Source organism: Microchirus variegatus, assembly GCF_963457635.1.
Source record: "Microchirus variegatus genome assembly, chromosome: 2".
In the NCBI taxonomy this organism is placed as follows: domain Eukaryota; kingdom Metazoa; phylum Chordata; class Actinopteri; order Pleuronectiformes; family Soleidae; genus Microchirus; species Microchirus variegatus.
The window spans coordinates 36,851,672-36,877,801 of NC_139803.1; the positions used below are offsets into that span (position 1 = coordinate 36,851,672).

General features: G+C 41.3%; 1 protein-coding gene across 1 annotated transcript in view; it reads right to left on the reverse strand.

Moving 5' to 3' along the window:
• Positions 1–18,527, reverse strand: part of dnah2 (dynein, axonemal, heavy chain 2) — a gene marked incomplete at both ends in the record, with an annotated part of 39,210 nt that extends 20,683 nt beyond the window's left edge. The window contains 48 exons of the mRNA XM_083907041.1: positions 12–207; positions 356–447; positions 585–737; positions 894–1,052; positions 1,365–1,502; positions 1,772–1,908; positions 2,088–2,205; positions 2,445–2,663; positions 3,658–3,783; positions 4,190–4,342; positions 4,575–4,702; positions 4,822–5,002; positions 5,119–5,308; positions 5,409–5,517; positions 5,969–6,194; positions 6,284–6,394; positions 6,689–6,814; positions 6,941–7,033; positions 7,170–7,387; positions 8,175–8,313; positions 8,428–8,608; positions 8,800–8,882; positions 9,332–9,488; positions 9,857–9,960; positions 10,096–10,257; positions 10,525–10,688; positions 10,826–11,000; positions 11,260–11,416; positions 11,804–12,004; positions 12,318–12,510; positions 12,623–12,767; positions 12,869–13,057; positions 13,231–13,360; positions 13,469–13,578; positions 13,840–13,996; positions 14,084–14,230; positions 14,333–14,547; positions 14,640–14,837; positions 14,977–15,106; positions 15,338–15,543; positions 15,639–15,726; positions 15,923–16,080; positions 16,469–16,660; positions 16,878–17,116; positions 17,218–17,328; positions 17,856–18,090; positions 18,225–18,389; positions 18,495–18,527. Coding sequence (XP_083763167.1) covers positions 12–207; positions 356–447; positions 585–737; positions 894–1,052; positions 1,365–1,502; positions 1,772–1,908; positions 2,088–2,205; positions 2,445–2,663; positions 3,658–3,783; positions 4,190–4,342; positions 4,575–4,702; positions 4,822–5,002; positions 5,119–5,308; positions 5,409–5,517; positions 5,969–6,194; positions 6,284–6,394; positions 6,689–6,814; positions 6,941–7,033; positions 7,170–7,387; positions 8,175–8,313; positions 8,428–8,608; positions 8,800–8,882; positions 9,332–9,488; positions 9,857–9,960; positions 10,096–10,257; positions 10,525–10,688; positions 10,826–11,000; positions 11,260–11,416; positions 11,804–12,004; positions 12,318–12,510; positions 12,623–12,767; positions 12,869–13,057; positions 13,231–13,360; positions 13,469–13,578; positions 13,840–13,996; positions 14,084–14,230; positions 14,333–14,547; positions 14,640–14,837; positions 14,977–15,106; positions 15,338–15,543; positions 15,639–15,726; positions 15,923–16,080; positions 16,469–16,660; positions 16,878–17,116; positions 17,218–17,328; positions 17,856–18,090; positions 18,225–18,389; positions 18,495–18,527 — 7,437 coding nt within the window. The remainder of the gene's footprint in view (positions 1–11; positions 208–355; positions 448–584; positions 738–893; positions 1,053–1,364; positions 1,503–1,771; positions 1,909–2,087; positions 2,206–2,444; positions 2,664–3,657; positions 3,784–4,189; positions 4,343–4,574; positions 4,703–4,821; positions 5,003–5,118; positions 5,309–5,408; positions 5,518–5,968; positions 6,195–6,283; positions 6,395–6,688; positions 6,815–6,940; positions 7,034–7,169; positions 7,388–8,174; positions 8,314–8,427; positions 8,609–8,799; positions 8,883–9,331; positions 9,489–9,856; positions 9,961–10,095; positions 10,258–10,524; positions 10,689–10,825; positions 11,001–11,259; positions 11,417–11,803; positions 12,005–12,317; positions 12,511–12,622; positions 12,768–12,868; positions 13,058–13,230; positions 13,361–13,468; positions 13,579–13,839; positions 13,997–14,083; positions 14,231–14,332; positions 14,548–14,639; positions 14,838–14,976; positions 15,107–15,337; positions 15,544–15,638; positions 15,727–15,922; positions 16,081–16,468; positions 16,661–16,877; positions 17,117–17,217; positions 17,329–17,855; positions 18,091–18,224; positions 18,390–18,494) is intronic.
• Positions 18,528–26,130: the final 7,603 nt, after the last annotated feature.

The window sequence follows — 26,130 nt, forward strand, 5'->3', positions numbered from 1 at the left end:
AAAGCACCTACCTGTGAGGACATGTTGACAGTGAGGGCAATCCACTTGTTATCCAAACCCTGCAAGACACTCTGAGCCACTGAGGTTTTACCAGTACCCACTGGCCCAGTGAGTAGCACTGGGTACTGACCCAAAACCAGAGCCTTGACAAGGAAATTGTAGCGCAGTGTGTCCACTGTAGGAACCATTATCTTATAGAATGGAGCGCTGCAGGAGAGGACAGGTGGAGATGGAGACAAAGACTTATAATGTAGATGTTACCAACTGAAAATTATTTCTTTTAAGCATTTAAATTTAAATTAACAGGTGAAGTCACCAGCTAAATTGAGCAACATTAAACCACCTGGTTTCATACCTGGAATTGTAACGCCAATCTTTTGGCAGCTTATCTTCAAAGGAAGCCCAGGTCTTGTTCTTTGTGTCCACAGAATACTCATAAACAGTGTCCTGAAAAAAAGATAACATCAAAGAATCAGAGAAAATGGCTGACAGTCATTCAATTTCTAGTAATATCAGTACAACTGATAGTAGCCTGATATTTTTAAACTGTCACGTGCAAACTAAAACTCTGCTCGGAAGAGGACCTTGATAGGGAAGGTGCCGTCCATCTCTCGCAGGAATTTGTCCATCTTCTTGCGTCCATCTTCGTCAACAGAAGCACAGACGGACCAGATGAGGCTGAATATGAACCAGAGCTCCACCATTCTACCCAAGTCTACTGTGTCTGAAATGTTCACCTGGTGAAAAACAATGAAAAGGTTTTTCACACTGGAAACGCTGAAGCAGTAATCTATCTGAGGTTTCGTTCACTCCAGTAGGGTGGAGTTGGATAATTCTTGCCTAAATGTTAGTTACAAGTCTAAAGACAGCCACACCACATTTTCTTTGCATACCCCATTGCTGGATGTGGCCAGGGAATCATACAGGCGGCAGAGAGAGGTGACTCCATTCAGCTCAGTGACGGGGATCGGCTCCTTACAGTTATTCTTCTTAAAGTTAAGTGTGCTTTCCATATATTTCTCAAACAGATGCTTTAAATGGTCGACCTCTGCCTGTGGAGACACGGAGCAACAGAAAGTACAATGGAGGGAGGCGGAACAAATAGAATAAAAGGGAATAAAATGGCCAGAATTAGCAAAAATATAATGGGCCCATTTTCCAAAGAGCGCGAGGACACAAATAGGAGCAACATATCCAGTGGCAAACACAAATTGGAATAATTAACAATGTTTTTGTACAATTTAGCAAAAGTGTTATCTTGACAAACTCCTCTAGTTCCAAAGACTAATACAAAACATCTCATTTTTCTAGGTCTGCAGGAAAACAGAGCACAAAGAGGACTATGTGTTGCTATGACAACGTACCTTGCGCCGTTTCTCCAGCCAGGACTGAACAAAAGGCTTCCAGCCCAGGTCAGTGTAATCATTGTAGACCATCCCACAGCGAGACACTGTTGCAGGAGAGGCCATTGCTAGGTTTTCCACTTCAAACAGCAGAGACACCTGTGACAAAAGGATTGACATGGCACGATTATTTTACTTTACTTTTTGTTGTTTAGCAGAGCTTTCTTGCATCTCATCTGATCCAAATGATTGAATCCAACAGTTTGAGCTTCTTCACAGGTTTGCTCTTTTAATTTTATTCTGTCCATGTGCTCAGATTTACTAGACTAAACGCAGAACAGTACAGTGGTGAAACTTATAATATGTACTTTGATGGCGTTTTAATGGACACACACAACAAAAACAGGATTCCACCTTCCACTCCTCACCTGTTCAGGCATTGCGATTCTCTCGCCATTGATGAGTGTGAGCACCTTGTTGTCATCCATAACAGAGTTCATACTCTCTATCCACAATGTGTCAACTGGCCCATCAAACACAATCCACTTCTCATCTGGTTTCTCATCTGAAGGAAAGAGACGAGATGCAATAGAAGAAATGAAGTGAATTATCCATATAGTGGTTATGTTCAGATTATCCATCAGTCATGCTCCAATCACAGCCAAACAAAGTAAGTTAAAAATAACCTCTTCCCTCACTCACTGCTGCCTCACCCTGCAGTCAATGTTGTTTTAGTGTCAGTACCTGCACAGGCTGATCTCATGAGAGAAGACAGCACTCCGTCAGACCACTCGTTGGTAGAGAGGTCATTTTCTCCGTACAGTTTTCCCAGACTCATTGCCTTTGGGTTCAGAGGATAATCCTGTTGTTCCACAGGACCCAGAGCATGACAGAGAAGAAAATGAAATCCATGAAACAAGGTGTATTTTAAGGACAGAACAAAACAGTATTAGAACAAATAGCACTGAGCTACAAATGATATTAACACATGAAAAATGGTTGAAAAAGACCAAACAGCACTGTTAGTAATAAAGCTTAATTTTAATAAAGCAGAAGTAATAGCCAGTAAATTATAGTGTATTATTTTCCATTCATACCCACCTGGACCAGCTGGAAGCCAGGCACTCCCTTGTGGTGCAGAGCAGTGAGGGCACTCTGCAACGTCCTCCACGTAACAGTCTTGGCACTGCCTGTCTTGCCCACCAGCATGGAGGAGTGTCGGGAGTTCTTAGTCTCATAAAGTTGAATGACTTTGGTCACGCTGAAAGGAGTCACCTGCAAACCGCTAAGACGAAGCTCCGCCTCTATGGCCTCCTTCAACTGCATCAAAACGTGAACATAATGTACCAGGGTCATTCAGAAGTCAAATATATACAGTGTGATTTCACAGTTTTAAAGAGTAAAGGTTTTGTCACTCATATCTATCAGTAGCACCAGGGACCCCATCTCATTTGCTTCTCATTAATATGTGACTCATTCTGCAGCAGAATATCGCCTCCAGCAGATGGTCAGGCTCCCATAGAGCCTCTCAACATCATCACTGTTCTGGGACAGACTACAGAAACAGCCTGAATCCACAGAAAAGATTTGTTCAAGTAAACCGTAGAGAAGGGAGGAGTGATGCTGTTTAAATGCAAGCTGTCAAGAAATATCTATGTTTCCTACTCGATCTGGAGGTACACAGATGTTGACTGAGGCATAAAAAGTGAGAATAAGACAGAAAGATGGATGATTGACAATGAGTCAGACAGGAAGATTTGAACCTTACAGCAGGAACAGCTGAATACTCCCACTGCCTTCACACACACACACACACACACAGGAGAAAGACATCTCTACCCGACGTGTCAGAGCAGATGGCTGAGAATTCATTAATAGCAGAGACATCAGTTAGACCAAAAACACCCTCACATCTTCATGATACACACTACTGCCCATCTACTGGACTTTGAGTGGGTATTTGTCTGGACATTGTTGCAAGCCCAAGAGAAAACATGTGCACAGATGTGTGGAAGATATGGTTTTAGATGAACACATGAGTGTTGGTCTCGTCTTCACTCAATATGAAGATCGAGGACTGATTTGTGTGTTTACAAGAGCTGCTAGTTACTGTCAGTTACAGCAGTGGTACATAAATGTTGAATAGTAGAAGAGTTCGTCTCTATATTGATATGAGCAGTTCATGAAAGTATTTTATAACAAACAGAAGCTCCCAGAATAACCTCAGTGGTTCTTGGATTTGCATCTACTTGTTTTTAATAAGGAATAACAATTCAGGCAAATAAGGCAAAGGGAAGGTTAATGACCTACTTACTGTGCCATAATCTATATTGGGTGCTTCCACAGAGGGAAACAAGTCCTGGATGATCCCATTAAACAGTGGCAGGTCAGAAGAGGTCAACTTGGCAATGTTCATGTCCTTCATAGCCATCAACAGGACCTGAGGACAGAGAGACATGGACACAGTGAGTCACTCGTGATACCACTGAGTTTTACTTACTTTTTAGAGAGGAGCTAATTTAAAAATGAAGGTTTGTTTTTAGAAATCATTTTTTTAGTACATGTATCACAGCAGCTGTCTGCTATTCCCATGAAAGTTATTGTTTTAGTCTTAAATTCCATGAGGACGTTCTTGCTGGGTTGCAGTAGAGGGAAATAAACAGAGAAAATCTAGAAATGATTAAAACTGAAGTTGAACCCTTATGTTTGCAAACCAGTGAGGATGCGTATGCGTTAAAAATGCGTATGCATTGGTGTTTAAGACCTCCAATATGTTTTTAGAAAGTCCTCTAACCAGTTGTGTACAAGACAGGTAAATATATAGATAGAGAAAAAGAAAGACCTACTTCTTCATCCGGAACATTGGGGCAGGCCCGGCGCTTCCTTCCTGCATAACGAAGCAGGGAAGTGAGGGCACGCAGGCCAAAATCATAGTGGTCCTGTTTGGACAACTGCTGCATGGCCAGGGAGTACAAGGTGAACACCTTCTTGGCCAGAAGCTATAAAAACAAAGATGCAAAACAACAATAAAGTTCAGAGACACAAAAGAAAGAAGCAAAGTAGACGGGCAGGAGAAGGAAGATGAAAGTAAGCGGAATTGTACAAAATCATCCTCACATTTCAAACACAGATATCATTTTGTTTACAAAACAAAGAAATATCCTGAAGGAAAATGTAAACCAAACATCCAGCTCAATTATAACATGATAACCCTGTGTTAAGCGGTCATACCTTGCAGTTGTTGAAGCCCTCTCCAAAAAGTATGATTTCAGCAATCAAAGTAGAGTCTGGCACTACCATGGAGATGGGTCTGAACATGGACTTCAGGTTGTCTGGGAGTTCAGTACGACCAGCGTAACCTAGGGAATAAAAGGTAAATATTTGATTTCAAAACACTTGAAAATGATGACAGGTTTTCACCCAGATATGGCGACATGCACACAACATGCACCATCTGTATACAGGAGCACTGGCTTACCAGGATTCATGGTGATAAAGATGCCACAAGACCAGACCAGATTAATGTGCTGTCCATCAAAATGAAACTTGGACTGGCTGACTGAGAGGGCGGAGAGGATGGAGAGGATCTGCTGGGCCACCACGGACAACACCTCAATGTTTATACGGTTAAACTCATCAAAGCAGCCCCACGCTCCTGTCTGTTTAAATGAAAACAAGTGTAATAGCTAAATTGCACAGAGAAATACCAGGCAATAACAATATAACATGTTTTGATCTTGAACGACCAGGTTTTTTGAGCAGCAGAATTCCTTACCTGTGCCAGGCCCGAGTACATGCGTCCCATGGATTTATAGTCCAGTCCCTCAGAGCAGTTGACTACAATGACATACATGCCGAGGGCTTTGCCTAAGTCCTTTACTGTCTCTGTCTTTCCAGTACCTGCTGGGCCTTTAGGGGAACCTCCCCGGTGGAGATGGAGTGCTGTGGTCAGAGTCATGAAACACCTGGATGGGAGGTCAAATATTGGCTGTCATTTGCTGGTCTGATAGTCAGTGTCAATATTCAACATAAATGTTAAAAAAAAATCACAAACTGATGTGTAACCTGTCAGTGAGTGGAGTAATGACAAGACGTCCAGAGTTGCCAAGGTACTCATAGCCATACTTAAAATGAGTGTTGGTCTGTCGTATTATGCAATCGTCCACCTCCTGTTGGGAGAACACATTAAAACCACTTCATGTCATTGAGCTGGTCAGCGAAATGAGCAGTGGAGTGAGAAAAGCTGTGAAATTTTAAAATACGTGAGTGTATGTAGAGCAGTAAGCAGGTTGTCTAGCTCTCGCACAGAGGTCTAAAACCTGTGGCCCAGGGGCCACATGATGGATTAGATTTCTAGTCTATCATGATGGATTATCAGAATATAATTTTAATTTCTAATGACTAAACAACTGTTGAACTTTTCTCACTTGACCGGCTCCCTCCTGACCAGACTAGAAGTTCACTGGCCCCCAGGTTATTTTGAGTTTGAGGCTCCTGCTCTAGCATGATGCAAACCACATGTCAAAACTACAGAGTGAAGCTAAAACAGAATAGCTAAAAGATTGTTGCTGAAGTTTAGGAATGGCAAAACAACCCTTCCCCCCCCCCTTTTTCATATTCCCTACTGCCTTTTTTTTTTCTTAGCTTACTCTCTGAACGTACCTTCTCCCAGTAAAGTCTCAACTGGCTCAGCCAATCAAAGGCACTGACATCATTGCAGCCTGCCTTGGCCAGCTTGTCAATGACATCTCGAGCATGAACCTCCACTGTGACCAGCGCTACAATCTTGAGGCGGAGGACTTTGGACAGGTTGCCACGGATGATTTCTGAATAGCCCTGAAGCATGGTGACCTAAGAAACACAGTCCGTTAACTTCTGTACGATCTGTATGGAATTATATTTTTTTTGTTTAATTTAAAAGAAGAAAAAGTCACTCAAACCTGCTTCTTTTTCAGGGACTTTAGGGAGGACTTGTCAGCTCTCTCTTTGCCGGTAATTAGAGACTTTGTGACATCATTCGTCCACTGGATCTGACTGGCAGTGATCAGCATCTAAAACAGCAGGTAATAAAATACATGGATGTTTTCATTTTTATATTTCATTTAAAAACAACCAATTAAAAGTATATTATCTATTAACTTCAAAGGCAGGACAATAATTATTTTAAGGAATAATGCAAGATAATACTGGGTGCAGGAGTTTCTACAATGAGTAAAATCAGCAAAGTAAATCCATTTGCATTGCTTTAAACAAGTGAAAAGTGTGTCATTGTCATAATGCACATGCTTAACAACTGCAGGTAGAATATATATATATATAATTTTTTTTTTGTTTGGTAAGTGTACCTGTCCAGGCCAGTCTTTGACCCATTTGTCTCTCTGATCAATCATCCTCTTCAAAGCTACAAGGCAGTTGTTCAGACAATCCTTCAGTGTGACACGCATGCTCTTCTCAACATCACACAGCCAAACCTACATGAACACAGAAAACAGCAGAAATGATGCGTTCATTTTGACATTCATTATCACCAGTGTCACCGTGCTGTCACTCAGATTTAGCATCATGTTCACAATAATAGTCATTAAATACTGCTGTACCTCCACAGGTTTGTCCAGTGGCACTGGCTGGATGAACTCGACATACTCTCCATCTGCAGAGAACATCCCGAGGGCATTGGATCGAATGCCCACCTATAACAACATATGTTAAACACAGTATATTAGATACAGTGACCGCTGTTTATGCTGGTATGTCCTAATTCATTATTCTATTGGAAGATTTAGCCAACAGTATTAAATTAAATTCTGTCCTCGTATCTATCTCTACCTTTTCAATACGGAGGCTCTTGATGTTGTCAAAACACTTCTTCATGTGCGGCTGCATGGCATTGGGGTTCTGTGACTGCCCCAGGATCTCCAGCACGTCATCATTGGACAGGAAGTAGAATCTTGGGAATATCTGCCTCTTGGTCTCCAGGTACATGTCCAAGGCCTTCTGGATCTCCTCCAGCTTGGTACTCATCTCTGACAGTTTCTCTGGTAATCCTGGAAGACAGAGAGGAGACACTGGCTGTAGGCCTCACCATATTTACAAAATTGTTTTCATCTATATATTGGCTGGAATGAGATGCTTCCTTCAATTTTTATACAGTGTGATTTCATATAAGACACATTTTAAAACACCCGCACAATCTAAAGACATACTGACCAAATGGGTGATCAGCTTAACATACATACATTGATAATGCATTATTTTCTTCTTAATGTCAGGTTTTTATTTGCTATGACGAGACACCGTCATAAAAAAAAGAAAAAGCAACCACTCTCAGCAGCTGAAAAAATATGGGCTCCATGGTTTAGTTTCAAGAGATTTTTAAGTTTGAGCCGATAAAGTTTGGGGAAATGTCTTCTGATTTTTGTCATTTAAGGTGTGCATCCTTAAATCCTTATGTTCCAATTTGAAGAAGGAAAACATTTACCACATTTGTGAGACTGTACATTTAAAGTTCTTCTTACAAATACTGTATGTATGTGTGTATGAGTATGAGTGCACATTGCTGTTTTCACCAAAAGATGGCATCTCACTCATGGGAGCAGGTTTTCCCTCCTTAAAGAGCAAGCCTGATGTGTGCAGATGGCTGTGTAGTGAACTCCTAGCAGCAGGTGCTCCTGAGAAACACACTACCCAGCTACCTGTCTACAGCTGTTTTACACTTACATAGGCCTTGAAGAAAAAAGATTCTTTCTATTTTCATAGCTTGAGGAAACAGAGGAAACCTGACTCCATGTGTGGCTTTGATAACAGTTCTTTGGAGGACATGTGCTGTCATACCGGGGTGGTGCGTTCCCTGTAAGGCATTGTTATCCTTATGAAGTCGGCACATGATGATTTTCCAGTTAGAACTGACATCTTCAAACTCTGTGCACTCCCGAGGAAGCTGCTCCCTGATGTCCTTCCCCTGGAAGATGTTCTGGTGGGATGAAAACCAAGAAAGAATGGGGAGTGACAGAGAAACCACGAATAGAAATTTAAAAGACAAAAGTTATCATATACAAACTCCACGGTATTTAAATGTTCCATGTACCTCCAGATAAATCCACTGCCGTTGCACCGTGAGGATCATCTCAATGACCTCCAGCACCTGAGACAGCCGGCGTTCCCAACAGTCCACCTCCTGCTCAAAGGCTTTGACAAAGCGAGAAGCCTTCATGGTGGACAGAATAATCTGGTTGTCCTCCAGGGCTTGGAAAACCTCATCTGTGCCCCTGTGGTAGACGGCAAGACAGAGTTTAACATGACTTTTATGACGTACGACACACTTCTCCTAAAAGGCTATACAACATTCAAATATTCTGAGCGTGTCTATGGGGACATGCTACACAGGAGTTATTATCAAACAATACTAGATTGAGACACAACTTCTTCAACTTCCAAAATTCAAGTGTGGCTTTCTCACCTCAGTCGGTAGTGGCCTTTATCTTTGTAAGGCTCTATGTCCAAGGCTGTTTCCTCCCATGTCTTGATAATGCTCTCCAAACCCTAAAATATAAAACACATCATTGAGATGTTTTTCATGATGCATTTTCTGGATGCTCAAATCAATCAAGAAACATTTATCTTACATTTAAGTTCTCCTGCCGACTGAAAATGTGCTGTAATTCATTTTTATGGACAGCTTCATTGATCTCAAAAGTCATTTTATACGAGGCACAGCTAGATGCTACCGCAGAGGAATCTTTCTGACATTCCAATCAAGGATCTGACATGTCAGTATCACATGATTTTTTAGGCTGCCCTTCACTTACAGAACGTGCCAAGAATCAAATGCTTCCATGCGCATTCATATTCCAAGGAGACTGCTCTGTTATAGCATTTTTTTTGACACTTTTGACATGTCTTACTTTGGGGTGACATTCTGGTTAGAACAGCAAAATAAGCGACAAAAAAGTCCACTAATGGTCAGTGTTGACGAGATGAAAAGACGAGACCTGTTCAATGGAGAGTTCTCTGCTGGCAGCTCCAGTGATCTCAGAGATTTTTTCAGCATACTTGTCGAAGCCCAGGGATATAATCTTCTCCAGGGTGAAGTCAGCACTGTTTGGGTCAAAAGAGCACTTCAGCTCTTCACAGATCTGCTCCCAGTGTCTGAAAGACAGTTGGCATTGAAAGCATGGTAAGTCTTTCACTTTTCAGGTGAATATTACCCTGTCAATTTCTGTCAAGTTTATCTACCCTGCTCAAAGTCAGAGGTCGCACTTTTTCTGTGTTTTGTCCTCTGGGAATGGAGCTACACACACTGATGACAGACTGTGGGGGAAACCTTTGACATAATTCAGCAGAACTTCAGAAAGTTGGACTAAATACGGTGGAAACTTGACCGTCAAAGTTGCCTTGTACACAAAATTAGCATAGATTTCAATCTTCTATATAACTTTTAGAAAATGAAGTTGTGTGCTCTCCATGTTCACATTGTATACAGATACTGATACAGATACTTCAGTTTCAGTCAGTACCTGTCTCTCATGGCTGGGTTCCTCATGTCAGCAATGAGAGGGATGATGCGCTTAAACTGGTCAATCTTGTCCTTGGAGAAATCTATGATGTCCCACTCCTTATCCTGCAGTCAAAGAACATGTCCTCTCTAATGTCAAAAGCAGACACGACTGAGGGGTTTGTTTAAGATGTGATAGTAGCACCAGGTTTTGTGCTTCCTGAGGCAGAGCCATATTAAACTGACTGCAGTACAACTGACCTTTAGTTCTCTCTTGAGTTTGTGGAGTTTTTTGAACACATCCTGTGCAGTGCTCTCCATGTTCTCTGTCTGCAGTGTAGCAAACTGACCGACTTTCCACGTGTTCCAACAGGAATTCCACTCCTGTGTGATCTCCCAGACCTGCTGCAGGTGGTCTATGTCCTGTGTGATGTATACAGACACAAGAAAACATGTCCTTCAACATGCTCGTTGCATTACTTTGACAAGATTATCGTTTGCAGCAAAAGACATATAGTGACACTCTGGCATCAAACTCAACCTTGAACCTTTGTTGCATGTTATCCCTTCTATCTTAAATAATAATAATAACCACATGTTATATTAACCTCTTGATGAACAGCTGTACAGTTAAGCATGAAAACACAGTATGCAGTATGTTGGGATTATGAGTCTGGTGGAGTGTCAGACCTTCTCCAGCGCCCGAATGATTTTCGAGGGTGGCTGTTCTAGTTTGAAAAATCCCAGCCCATGAATGGTGGTGCCCTCTTCTTGTTTTAACGTCTCCAGGTGGCTGCGATGCACTGCTATTTCCCTTAAAGCCAACTCAGTGCTCAGTGCACCGTCAAATGGACCTGGATATGGAAAATGAAGGGAGGTAAACGCACATGATAAAGTGTAATAAACAAATATTCAGTCATGTATTTATACTGTGTGTCCTAACACAAAGTACAGTAGATTACAGAGAGTGTTATTTGTATGTGAGTGTGACCTGTGCTGCTGAACTCCTCCTGCATGGTCTGGATCTTCTTCTTGAACTCCTCCGAGGAGATGATGAGGCCATTCCTAAACTTCTCTTTGTGCTTCTGAAGGTTGATGTCACTGTCAATCAAGACCTGCTGAAACCACACCCACTCCCCGTTAATGGCCCCGCGCAAATCCTGCACCTGAGGGCAAATGAAAAGCATTATGATGAGAAATTAGGCATTTAAAAAAAAAAAAAAAAATGTAGATAGACAGTACAAAAACAACCTTATCACTTTGTTCGGACAATGAAACACCAGACATCTATATATTTTATTATTTACTTAAGATAAGAAGAGCAACAGTAAGCACATAAATAACATAAAGACAGACATTCACTGTAAGTATACAGTCTGCATCATGCTCACTGTATATGTGTTTATTAATCAGTGATGTCCTTACAGCCTGTTCTACTGGGACCTCATATTTGTCCAGGATAGCAAGCTGTTCATGGATGAGACGAATCTGAGCTTCTCTCTTGGCCAGATCTCCCTGCAGCGTCTCCAATAGCTCTAGGCTCTCACTGAGTTCAGCCAGAGTCTGGGGAGGCTGATTCAACCTAGAGCACACACACACACACACACACACATACACACATACACACACACACACACACACACACACACACACACACACACACACACACACACACACACACACACACACACACACACACACACACACACACACACACACACACACACACACACACACACACACACACACACACACACATAAACAAAATAAATTGTGACAGCACATTTAGCACAATACACATCAAAAGCTCAAAGATTCCCATTTCTTCTTCCCCTTCATCTTCATATTTCTTACAATGACTGAACATCAGAATAGTTCAGAGCAATTATTTTAATGTGTCATCTTTTAAGTCTATTTCTAGATAAGAGTGCAGTGGATATTGGTGCTGTGTGTGTATGTGTGTGTCCACCTGTTGGCATTAGTTTGCATGGAGGTGTGAAGTTCTTTAAGGCGGGTGCTAGCGATGTGGCTGAGCAGCTGTGTGAACTTCGTTTCCCATTCATTGCAATGCTGAACCAAGGATGACTTGAGTGGTGAACAGTCCAGTGTGACAAACCCAATGTTGGAGACTGTCTCTTCCTGTTGAACACTGTTGGCTTTTTCTGTGTACCTAGAAGTGGAACAGGGATAAGGGAGATGAATGAGCATGCTTCTAAGTGTTTCTTTATAGTCGTTTAAAAGTGAATCTTAAGACCAAAAGAAAACAATAGACAGAGATTTAAGAGTTGCCACAGTAAGATGATTCATTAGAAAGACGGCAGATGAAAAGTGACACTGTTAAAACTGTGCTGGGACTACAGATGGTTAACTCTGGCACATTCACAGAAATACTGATTAATGCACAGAGCAAGGTTTTTCAGCAGAAAAGCATCAAAGAGAAACTATAGAAGGATGTTTTGAATTGAATTTCCATTGTACAGTACCTGTGTATATCGGTGTCAAAAGAGGTGACTGGTGGGTTCAGTCTCTGATAGCGTTTGATAAAGGAGTCCTTGTTGATCTCCCAGATTTCCCTGTATCTGTCCCACGTCTTCAGATAGGCCTGCAGGTGACTGGCATTTGCTGCCATACCTGTGGCAACTGCAGCTTGAATCTTCTTTATCTCCTCGTCTTGCTCTGAAGGACCAGGGTGACAATGGAGATATAAATATAGAACCACTTAGAAATCATAAAAAAAATCTTGTTAAATGATGTGAACAAAACTATTTGAAAGAAATACTTATAAAACCTATATTGATGTGTATGGGATTCTTCTGCGATTGTCTGCAGTTGAGAAGTTGAGGCAGTCGTTTAAATTCTGCGACGGTGCTGACGAGCTGAGGCATAATGTTCACCATCTGAGTGAGTGTTCCAAGTGTCGGGGAGAACTCAACCTGAAAAGAAACACACATACACAGGTGCAATGTATGCTGTGAGGAGATGGGAGGACATGCCACTGAATGTGATAAAATATAACACTCATTGTTGCTGGTACCTTGGGCTGGGATTGGGGAGGAGCCTGGCGCAGTGCTATCAGGACTCTGAACAAGGGATTGGGTGACGTCTTGTTGTCTCCGCTGATGGCTCTAGCCAGCATCTTCATGGATTGTTTGATGTTGCTTTTGAGAGCCTCCTCTACCATTTGGTCCACTTTCTCTGTGTAAGCCAGCCAGTGCTCCTGGACCTTGTTAAAAAATAGACATACATATGACATATGGCGTCACAATAGGCAGTACAAAATTGAGCTGAGATGCAAAAGGGTTTAGTAAATCTTACCCTCAATAAGAAAAAGAAAAATGAAGGTTATGTATCCGATTAAATGTTATTCTAAAGTAATATGAAAAGCAGAGCACTTACCACATGTCCATCATTAGAGAAAGTGTTGTAGATACGGGTCATGATATCAACAATACTCTGGTGTGCTGAGAGCATTGTTTGGATTTGGCTCTCCTGCTGAACCTTCACATCATCCTCAAACTCCAGGTTCCTTTGAATAACAACATCCAATAATTCACGCAACACAGAAAAACAATGTGCATCACTTCAGATCAATGGTAATTATGATGGTTAATTATGATGCAACCCCTGTTTTTACCTGTACACAGTCTTTCCATCCAGTCTAAACAGCAAAGTTTCACTGATCTGGCGACAGAGGCTGGAGATGGATAGATTGGATAATTTGAAACCATCAACTATGAGCTGGACCTGGAGAATTAGAAAGAGGGAAAGTAAGAGAAGATGTGGTCTAACTGGCTCTATAGCAATTCAGATTGCTTTTAAAAACTTCTCTAACCTAAAGATCACTGCTGCCAGCATAAATTGAGATGAATGATGCTGAAAAACTACCAAAATGTAACTTGACAAATTATGATAATATTTATTGAATCTTATCCTCTACTAAAATTAAGAACTTAAGAAACCAAGATGCCTAAAATGTCTGGAAAGCAGGTCAATCTTGCGACAAACCTTGTCAACATGCAGGAGACAGTCACGGACAAAGAGGTTTGACGGTCCCTTTGACATCCACAGGAGCTTGGTCAGTCCAGGCTGAATCTTCTTATCCAACAAACGAATTCTCTCCCGAAACAGACCCAGCTCATCAGGAGACAGCATTCCGATGATTCTACACACAGATGCACAGCAAGATTATGATATTCATTTCTTATTCCAACACAATGCATCTGACCCCAGATGTTGACATGACTCAGACCTATTGTAGCTCCGGACCAGCAGCAGTGATTTCTCCCGCAGAGCTCTGAATTCCTCCCGGTCTTGGTAAATGTCAGCCACACACTGTGGGACCTCAAACTTGAGTCGATCCCAGTACTGGATCTCGGAGAACAGGTTCAGCAGGTTACTATGTGAAGAAAAGACGTAAAATAAAGCACACACATGTACAGTATCATTTAAACTGTGTGTTAGTCTTGTCTTGTTTGTCAGTTGAGTTTGTGTGACCCACTTGTCAAAGTTAACGTCCAGCTTGGCAGGATTGTCCCTGCAGCGCACCAGGATTGGCTGCTCCAGTTTCTTGAGGTACTGTCCATCCAGTTTGTGGTTCCACTCACTGAAGTCCTTCCTCAGCCTCTCATCCAACACCTGGACCACCTGGCTGTAACTGAGAAGGACCTGCTTGCGGATGTATGACTCGGGCAGGAAGTGGGCTTTCTGAAGCACCTGCAGTGAAAGAATTAAAAAAAAGGATCATTAAGGAGATCTAGAAGGAGGGTTGCAGTCAATCTGAATATGTTGTGATCTGTTGGATTCACCTCCATGGGTCTGTCAATGCGATGTCGGAGTGCCATCACCCAGTGGGCATGTCCTGCTAACTGGGGCATATGGTCCAGAGAATACCTCGTCCTCTGGTTCAGCTCGTTGTTGACCAATTTCAGTTCAGTGTTAAAGATGTTGTACACTTCCTCTACCTTCTCATCAGTGGTGCTCTTAAAAACTCGTGATTGAGAAGACTGGATGAAAGAAAAGGAGCAGATGTGAAAAATGAAAGTTGGGAGGTTGAGAACAAGTTTGATAATAAATATACTTTGTATTCATTATTATGTTTCTAACTGAGACACATTTTGTGGTAATGCAGAACTTTGGAGACACCTCCTGAGTAGACATAGGCCTAAAAATGTCCAAAAGCCGAACTCCTTCCTCCACAGTTTTGACCGTCTTAAAGACTGAATTGATCAGGTTCTGCATCCTCATTTCCAGTTCCTTTATCAGTGCATTAAACCTGCAAACACAAATCAGCACACAGTTTTGTCATTTGTACTAAAACATCACACACAGTGACCTTGCCCTCTCACTAAAATCAATCCCTCGTCCAAATGTGGTCTCATTTGGTTTCACATAAACTAATGAGTGGCACAACAATGGGCTGCTATTTGTTTTAGCCATGTTTTATGCTTGTATTCCATTTGACCAGGTCTTAGTTTGAATGTGTTTTCCAGAGCAGTAGACGTACTTGATAAACTCACTGCACCATGCAGGGTTCTGGACATCAAGGATGCCACTGTCAACAGATTGCAGGTTCTGTAGGCCACAGCTGAAATTGCTCTCTATGTCCAGGAGGGACCTGGTGAATTCTGGTTCCTGGCAACCACTGAAGCACGGCAGGGGCCTCTGCTGTCCATCCTCCCAGCGGGCAAACTGATGCTGGCTGTCACACACCTGAGGGACATGGAAGGAAGATAATGCGCTCCAATTAGCAAACAAAACATTCTGTGTCAAAAAACTAGAAGCCTGCTGAAGGCTGCATATTCTACCTCAAGCAGTTCTTTAAACCTCTGAATGAAAGCGTCCACCATCGCAAAAAAGCTGGTGTGATCCAGGTCCCAGCCTTTTGAAGAAAACCTAAAAACAAAAGGGGACAAGGAATAGACAGACACAGATATGACACAAAAACCTTCAGTAGCTGAAATGTCATTTCAAATCAAAGCTATTCTTTGCTTGGATTTGCTATCGCTCTGTAAGGGTCTACTTATTTTTTACACTGACCACAACAATGACATGGTTCTCTAGAGTTCTAGACTGGGGAGATTTCTCCTACTTGTTATGTGTCTGTGAGGTGTGCAGGTATATTTCCTTCCAGGATTGGCAGCACTGGATGCAGTCGCTGAGGTTTTGTTTGCTGGATAACACGTATCCTTCAAAGATCCTGTCCACAGAGATGCTTTGGCAGCACAGACGTATGATCTCATTACTCATCTGCAACACAGAAGTAAATGATGAGATACATAAATGTGGGTTTAGAGTTTTGAGCCTGCATTTAAAATATATATATATTTTTTATTTTTTTTTTATTTTACAGCATTCCAGTTAAAATGCTTGAAAAATACGGTTGAAAAATAAAAAGACTAGACATTCTGATCCACAGTAATCTACATTGCACGAGTGGTTTAATATGCAGCGTCAGTTTTAGAATTTAGAAAAATATGAACATTTAGGCAGACAGAGTGAAAAAGCGGAGTCATGCTCTGATGGTTGAAAACAGAAGTAACAGCATCCATTACTTTGTGTACATACGATGTATTTCACATTGTGACAGTAATGTATGGGTGGATGTATCAAAGAGAGCCAGATAAAGCTGGGGTACCTTGCTAAACAGACCAGTGATCTTCTCGCTCGTGTTGTAGTGGCTGGAGTTGACCCAGATGATGCGAATGAGACTGATGATGCGTTGCAGTTTTGGAGCAACTTGGCTGGGCTTGAGCTTGGTCAGCTCTTCACAAGGCTCCTTCAATGTGGACAGGAAGGACAGGTTTGACTGGGCCTGCAAGGAGCAATCCTGAAGACATATTTGGATATATATGAGAAATGTGTGACTTATCATCACCTCAGTTATCTTAACCAAAGACTGAGACTGAATTAAATAGAAATATAGAAATTATTCAAAGATAGTGTGTGCTATTTATTCATTGCTATCAGTATCTGCCCAGAATTTCATAATCGGTGCATCATTATACAGCATCTTAGAGTAAGAGAATATTTCAGACTTTCTGTACCTGTATTTCCATGGACAGTTTACAGAAGCGCGTCACATACAGAGACTTGGAGAGCTGCAGGATGTTTTCGATGTGTTTGACCCCAGGTTTCTGCAGCTGCTGCATTATGTCCGACAGCTTGACACAGCGACTCTTCCAGAAGGCTATCTCCTGCAGTGGACCACAGCTGTCCCACACCTTCATTACTTCTTGACCATGCAGCACTTCCTTTATCTGGTCTGTCCAGTAGATGACGACAGCTAAAACAGTCAGAATCAGAAATAGATGTAGGGATGGATGAAATGAAATGAAGGACAGAGTGAATTGAGACATTCAGACACACAGAGCTGCTCATGCTTACACTCCATTCTTTGTACCAGCTCCTTGTCCTTGCTGGCCTCTTCAGGGTTGTACTGGAGACCTTCCAGTGGGATGTATAGCACTGTAGTTCCAACCTTTCTATACACATCATCTGAACACAAATGAAATTGCAGATTGGCAATGTGGGGTTTAGCGTCTTGCCCAAGGACACATCGGCATGTAGACTAGTGGAGCTGACTGAGTGTGCATGTGACATCATCATGACATGAAGCCTGCGTACCAGGGCTTTCAACAATAAACGTGTCCTATGCTGTAAACTCACTAATTGGTATCAAAGAGCGACATACACAGTATAGACATACATTTGGAAACTTGACTAATGAGTTTGCTCATGATTATTAAGGAAAAAAAGAGGACTTTTCTCTGTAATACTGTAAGTTTGTCTTCTTAAACAAACCAAAAACAAGTTTCCTAGATAACCAGTTGTCCTATATGCAACACAGAAGCTGGTAAACTACATTTATGGCTCAAGGCTGACTAATATGCCAAAATTAATGTCTAATGGTCCATTTAATGGACAGAACATGTGTACTTTAAACTAGACTACACATACAAAATCACCCAGCAAATTGATTGATTTTCTGAGTCAACTTTTCCTCTAAGGTACACCTCACCCACCTGTGAGACTGGCCAGGTAGCTGTGCATGTTGTTGGTGTAGTTGTGCTTGATGCTCTTTTCTCTGTAAGAGCTGAGGGCGACCGGGGGAGCATGCAAACAGGTCATGTCTTGAAGCAGCCTCTGGGTGGGGTCACGTCGCATTGTTCCAAACTGTACGGTCGCATCAAACATCTCTGCTGTTATTATGGCTCCTGGCATGCGGTTAAAATAGGACAGCTGCTCCACCGACTGTCCCTGTGTATAATTATATTTTGGGGTTGTAATGAGGGGGAAAAAAACAGACGCATTTAAAAAGAAAATCAATTTATGCATATCTTCTATATTAGGTAAATAGATGATAAACGAACAAATTCAAAAGTGTGCCGTACCGGTAAAGGCACAGAGTACTCCACCCGCAGCCTGGCATAGGTGTCCTTATAGACCACAACAGTTGTGATGGAAGAGTCCAAAATAAATTGATCCAAAGACCTTTCATTCTCCTCTGTCCATAACTCCTCCGTTACACCAGAAATCGACACACACCGAATAAATAGCTTCCGGTCAATGATAAGGAATAAAATTAAAAAAGTTGGTATTTAGTGGAATGTCTGCACACAACAATAAAATAATACAAAATGTAATCAGTGAGCCAGGTTTACCAGGCGAATGGTCCTCAAGTACTCTTCATCCATGTCTTTCAACACTTCCACCTTTCAGATGTCTTTGTATCTGAAGATCCACTGAAGTTCTGTGACATATTATTGGAACATCAATTTAAACACAGTCAGACTGAACCACAACACTCAAAGCAAAGGAGTTCTTTTCACGTTATTTTGAAATGCATATATTGTGTCCACCTGAAAAAATAATGACTGTGTTGTCTGAATGTCATTCACACTGTCTGGTTGATTACTATTATCGCTGTTATTATCACTATTATTATGTGCTTTAAGACACATGAGAAGGTGGATAGAACAATATCAAAACAAAAAACAATGAAAACAGTGAATACATGTAACATGACAATATTATAAGTGTAAAAACAAAACAATTTGGAGCAATGATTAAACAGTGGTACAATGGAGAGTTAAAACCTTTTTTTTTATATTTACCTTAAATAATTTGGAGTATTTAAGGTTACTTCATAACTCCACTTACCACTTATCAAAAAGAGTTGACAACGTGCAGCGTGTTAGAAACTCACTTCTCAGTCGTCTTCCTGTCCCATGGCTCGAGTCTTCCACGGAGTCCAAACTTGTGTTGAGTGTGCGCGTCTCCATGGAAACGTTTGGTTGCCACGGGTAACCCGCGGACTGGGGAAGAGCCTGACCCGCTGCGGACCACACAGCAGTACTGGAGGTTTACGACAGCCGTGCAACATTGTTGCGGGGGAGCGATCGCGTTTCGCGGGAGCGCGATTAGCGTCAGATGTATCGTCCTATATTTAAGACACGCAAATGAAATCAAGTCACTTCTGAGACAGAAACAATGTTTTAGTCACGAGGTAACAACTGTATTATCCCTTTAACTAATAAAAGAGAATGAGCCGGCGTTAATCTGTCAAATATAATCCCGATGAATGAAAACAAGTCATCATACTTTCAGTTACAACCTGGGGTTGCCATCATTTTTTGGTGAAAAACTGCATTTTACTCGTTTGACTGGCCCTTAAGAGTTAATAAAGTTATTACAGTAAGAGAATAAGGAAGTATAGACATTTGGACAAGGAAACGGCTTGAAATGAGAGACTGGACACTGAGGAAGGTGAAGAGGACTTGCATCTACAGGATGTACAGCAGGTTAGTTTGAGGAGCTGATGCATGAGGAAAATGAGAGACAGAGGAGGACAGATAGCACCTCAGGAAGTGCAGGGGATTAGTAAGGATATATTGGACCAGATTGTCTTGGAGAGCGAGTAAATGCCAAGGAATGGAGAAGAAATGTAGTGGTACAAAATGTGGGGATAAAGTTGATCAGCAGCAGCATCTATGAAGACATGGTCTGGATTCATGACAAGAGCGAGCACCACAGATGTGATGTTTGCTTTGAGGGTGATGATGGATGATGGTGATGAAGGAGTTGCACTGTGTTTTGTGGATCTATGATCATGTGCCACGAGAGGAACTGTATTTTGAGTATGTGCAGTTGTAGTGATGGATGGTTTCAAGGTGAAGGTGTGGATTCTATCAGCTCTGAGCCCCGTCTTGTTTGCAATGGTGATGGACAGGTTTACACATGAGGTCCGTGGACAACGGTGAATACGAAAGAAGTAGAGGTGGCGAATGTGGACGAGTTTAAATACCTGGGGTCGACCATCCAAAGCAATGTACAGTGCACACAAGAGGCTAAGAAGAGAGGGCATACAGGGTGGAGACGAGTGTCAGTGGTGATGTGTGACAGAAGGATAGCAGCAAAGGTGAAAGAGAAGGTCTAGAAGACGGTAGCGAGACCAGCTGATTATGGCTTGGAGACAGCGACGCTGTCTTAAAGACAGGAGGTGGAGTTGGCAATGACAGAGCTGAAGATGCTGCAATTTCTCTGGGAACAGGAGGGATAGTGATGGACTGGACAAAGGACGTTGAGATGTGAAGGAGGACCTGAGGACAGTTTAGTAACAGAATACACAAGGAATACAGCAAGACAGAGGTAGACGATCGGATGTGGAATTGACTGCGAAAGGGAGAAGCTGAAATAATAATGATAATAATTGGCTGTTTACAGTTGACTCAACTGGCCAAAATCCTTCAAATTTAAACTACATGAACGAAAGTTGAGGTAATAACAAGCTTTCAGTCACAAGTACATTTTTCTGGCAAGTGAAAAACTGTAATTTACATGTTTAAAGAGGTCCAGAGTCTGACATTATATTTCAACTGGGAAAAAGGGGAATGAGTGGGTTACAGTCAGTCATAAATGAAAACAAGTCATTTTAAGTTTAGAGGCAATTACATTTTGTCAAGTGAAACCCCCATATTTTATTGGTTGCATTTTACTTTTACAGGCATTTCAACAGGTGAGCAGAATGGATTCAGCTGCAATCGATGAAATTTAACCCGCAGGATTGTTTCTCACTCTCCTAATGTCTCTCATGAATAACAAATATAGTATCATATATATATATATATCACAAACAAAACAGAAAAGTATTAAAAAAAAGTACACACCACAGCTTTTAAATCGTAGCTACACTTACCAGGACTTTGAAGTGTAAGATAAACGTTTAATAAAATTAAATTCTGTTAAATGTTTTGGTTTTCATTACCTTGCTTTGCTTCTCATCTGACATTATCTCAGCTGACCAGTCTGGACTTTACCAGATGGCAGCAGTTGTGGGTCGCCACCCAGTGGCACAAAGGTGTAAATGCCACACAGATGCGGGGGGGGGGGGGGGGGCAAACTTTACCATTTCAATATCAAATAGACACTGGAAATGGACTTGGATACTGTATTATGTGACAGGGTTTTTATTTGTTCACACATAATATAAAAAATACAACATACAAAAATACACACAAAAAATTCAAATGTGAAAAAAATAAATAAATAAATAAATAAATGTGGGGCGTGTCCAGATAATTCTCCAGGGCATACATATATTTAAGTACAGCATTTTGGTGAAAACAGAAAATGTAACTCATTACACGGGTAAAGATTTGTTTGAATCATATTTAAAACAAAAATGATGAAAGCTATTCTTTCATTGTCACATCACAGTACATAATGTTTGCAGTGCTCCATATAACTCTGAGTTTAACTTACCTTTAATGTACAATCCATCACCTGGTGTGGGAGGCGCTGTGCTCACTGTTAAACACTGTAATGGAACTGTTTACCTTTATGATGAGGATGAGCAGCAGCAGCAGCAGCATCGTCGTATGCCCTTCTCCTTACACAAAAAAACAAATAAACAGGTGCAGGAGCATTTACACATGCAGACAAGATCCTCACCCAGGCTGACATGGACCTGATTGATGGAGTCATCGCTGTTTCTGATTCGCCTTTCTACACGGCAGCACAGCCATTTTCCCTGCTCTTGAGTAAGCATTTAACATCGCCTTGAGGCATTCATAGTAAGACAGCAGATCTACCTGCCTTACTTAGTATTTCAATGTTCTCACAGATTGATGGTAAAAACCTGACCAGAGCCAACAGTTGATAAAAACTCAACTACTTATTATGTGTGAAGGTGGACACTTACAGTTGACCCTCTTAAACTCTACTTCCCCCCCCCCCCATCTTCCTACCTTTAAACGCTCTCTCCTCCATAGTGACTGGTAGTCACTACTGATGATTGGCCCATATTCCTTTTAAGGTTTCTGGAGCATTTTTCACTGTATTGCATTGTAACCAATGAATGAACGCATTGTCACAAAAAAATTCAATCACCTGTGGAGCCCACACCATCCAATCATATTGAACGGTCTGAACAAATTATTTGGATCGTGATGCATCAATCAAACTACCATCATGACTGAAAATTAAAAAAACTTTGCAAAACCGGTTGCAGACCACATGTAGTAGTTTCCAATTAAGTAGATAGGAGTTGTTTTTTATACACCTGATCATTTTAATGCACCGGGGAAGTGAATGCAAGTAATAATAACCCATTTACAATAATTAATATTTTTGAATTTTACAAACCGTATTTTCCTTTCTAGTTAGTTTTATTTGAGGCTTGAATTCATAAAAAAAGTGACATTTTGTGACCCCTCCACTTACCCAAAACTATAGATCACCAGTGTACACACACACACACACACACACACACACACACATATACCTGATAAAGAGGCTTTTAAAACCTGAGGAAGTCGGCGTTCTGTCTTTCTGGGGGACAATCCTTACGTCTGAATACAACCTTGAATTCAGGCGCCAGCTCTCTCTTCTTCCCCTTCTTTCATTACTGGACCATTCTTCCTGCCGGCTCATTTTCTCTGGGCTCCTTCTCTTGTTTTTCTCTCCTTCTCTTTCAGGAATTGAGTGCTTTCTACTGGAGTAGTCCAGGCCATGTCTCACACAAAGCTGACCGACTCTAAATGTCTCGTCTGTGAAGCTTCATTAGAATTCATTTGTTTGAATAGCTTCATTTCTCCTCCAGTCACTCGCCGCCTCTGTCCTCTTTTTCAGCTTAGGGAAATGCATATTAGCATAAAAATATCCTTTACCTCACCTTGATTGACGACTGCACTGTATGCATGCACATGTGCCTGTATGAGATTAATGTAATTCTCAGGACCTGTATAAAAAAAAAAAAGAAAAAAAAAAAGAGAAACCAGTTACAGATTTTTTTCCCTGAACAATCGACGACAGTGAATTGCCATTTCTCTGTTCTATCATGTCTGTCATACAGTGAAAAATGATCGCTAGAGAGTGGAGTAGCAGGAATATAGATATGCTGACACAATAGCAGACTGATGACCGGCCTGGATTAATGTCCATAAACACGTCGGATACAAACAGCAGAGTCATGTGAAGAAACCAGATAGAAAATGGACAGAGACAGCGAGGCAGGCAGGACAAAATTAAAGCCTGAGTCTGTGAGCTCAGAAATAATAACAGGCTGCCATGCCAATCAGGGGCGGAGAAGAGACAGATGAAAGGACGGAGGAATAAACAATGACGGGCTGTTGTTGCTGCTTGGACCAGATTACAGACCGAGGATATACAGCATCATTTAGTAAAAATAAGAGAACACGGAGGGATGGACGACAGCCACAAACTAAAATACATTTTTATGGAGACAAAAGGAGGAGAAGTCCAGTTTACAAGTTGTCAGTAAAATGGAGATGGTCAGCTGCTGCAGCAGTCAACTGAAACCCTCCTTATTCAATACGATTGAGAGTCCGTTGCTTTGCTTTGCTTGTGTTATGTGCAAGTGCAAGAATCACCTAATCAAATCACATTATGCACATTAAACAGGCACTATCAAACTGGATTTATACGTTATACGATTTTTTTCTGCAAAACTGCACCCAACAATGGCAGACATCGCATCATCATCACATTAGCAACTCGTGCTACATAGTCGGCCATGATAGACAGTGCTCCGTTAAACACATCCTTGTACAATATTACGATACTCAATTCCACTCTCTAATTAAATGGGTTACTCCCAAGTCCACATCCTACTCATTCAACAACATTCAAGGCGAACAGTCTGACAAAACAAATAAAGGTCACAAAAACAACTTTTTTCGGGGGGCAATAAAAGAACACAGACGCTCATACTGTAAAAAACCCAGCAGTAAAAAAAAAAGAAGCTCACAGTCAACTCCGGGTGCTTTTAGAACAAAATGGAACAGGCCCTGGACGGTTTACTGAAACAGGTATCGTTCAGCCACAGAGGGCCAATACAAGGTACTGTAGGCACACTCTCACACACAAGCTTCCATTCACAGCCCATAATGAGGACAGAGTCAAACAAGATAAACAAATATGACCTGAATACATCCTGCTACACAATCAACTCATGCGCCACAACACAAACACACACTAGACACAGACTTGTAGTCAGAACACCTTGCTTGACCCAAACTGGCAGCTGTCCAGTGATAATGAAGTCAGACTCGAGAGACACATCACTCTGTGTGTACCTGTATTTGTTGTTCTGAGGTTAAGATAGGGCTAAGATTTGAATAAGGAAGGTTTAGCATGAACTAGTTGTGGTTAAGGTGAGGGATAACACTTTATGTTGGTTGTCCAAATGAATGGAAGTCAATGCTGTGTCTACAGAAGAATTCATATGTGTAAAAACCACTCTCTTTTTCGCCTTCTCTGTTCAGGGGTTGCCATATGAACTGTCTCTGTGGTCTTCCTCTTTTCCTCCTGCCCAGCAGCTCCATTTTCAACATCCGTTGTCCAATATAATCATTATCCCTCCTCTAAAAGCACAAAAAAAGATCTAATTGATCTGCACAATCATACAACTCTTAGATCAACATCTTAAATAAATCTCTTAAATAAAGTTTCTTTCATTATTTCCTGACAAACTGATGAAGTGTTTGTGTTAAACACAGTAAAAAAACAACACAACAACAACCATAACGATAATGATCTCAATCAATCTCCTAATGTTAAGCTAAGTGATAAATGAAAATCCCTGGGTTTGCCCCTTTAAAACTGGATCTGCACCAAAGTTTAATGAGTTGTTTGCTGGCCCACATCCCAGCTCTCCACTTTACATTAATTAATGCATAATCCTGCTGACAAATAAATAAACCAACAGGCACACAATAACAAGCTAGTGAGTCAGTGGAGAGGAAGACCTGCAGCTGATGGACTAAGCAGAACAGATGAGCGCTGATCAATGCATTTGTTTTTCAACTGCTTTAAAGCCACTGTCTTTTATTCCTGACTCAGCATATTCCTCCGTCTGGTTTTACTCAAGACTACTCATTCTTCAAACAGCACCTGTCTCAGCGCTATTGATCCAAGCAGCCCTATTGTATTTTAGTCTGTCTCCTCACTTTATGAAGTGAGACAAAAGTAGGTAAAGAAGAGCATCAGAGTGAGAAGTGAGAGCTTTAAGATCACAAGGATGTGGATTTGGAAACCTTCATGTATTTATGTTATCTATGTTTCCTTTTTTAAATGTGTAACCTGAAACAGAATTGATATAGACAATTAAACATAACATGTGGAGCTGTGTACGTGTGGACCTTCTCCCACACAGTGGTGACGCTCACAAACTGGATGACATCAACGCTAATCCTCTTTCTCCAGCTCTGTCAGGGACAAACCAACACAAGTAAACAGTTTACAACGGCAAACCGAGGCCGTCTCTCAATCCCACGCTCAAAGTGAAAATTTGATTAGCACGCCCTCATCTTATCTGGGTTTCCTGGAATCGTACAGTGTTTCATTCATGCTCTTGGAATGAGGAGGTGAGGTTAAAGCAGAATTGGGACATTTGGTCTTTGCAACATGTGTAACAGTCGACAATTCTCACTCACATATTCAACTTTATTCCACATGTAGTGAACGTAAGCCTTACGTTGATTACTGTATCGTACACACGTGGTGACTGACTGACTGAACCTCAATATATTAATATTTGAATATACAGTACACTGTACAGGTTTATCTTGATCTTTTCCCACAGAATCTTTTACTACATTTTCCTAAACACAAAATTTAAGCTTCAAGGAAAAAAACTATACAACCACACATGAACAGAGGAATCATTTGCATGTGCAATGCAACAATGCCACCAATAAGATTCTGAACCATCCAAATCATCTTCTCTTTTGTAAATAATAATAAGAAAAAAGCCTTCTATATGTGCTCTACCACCAG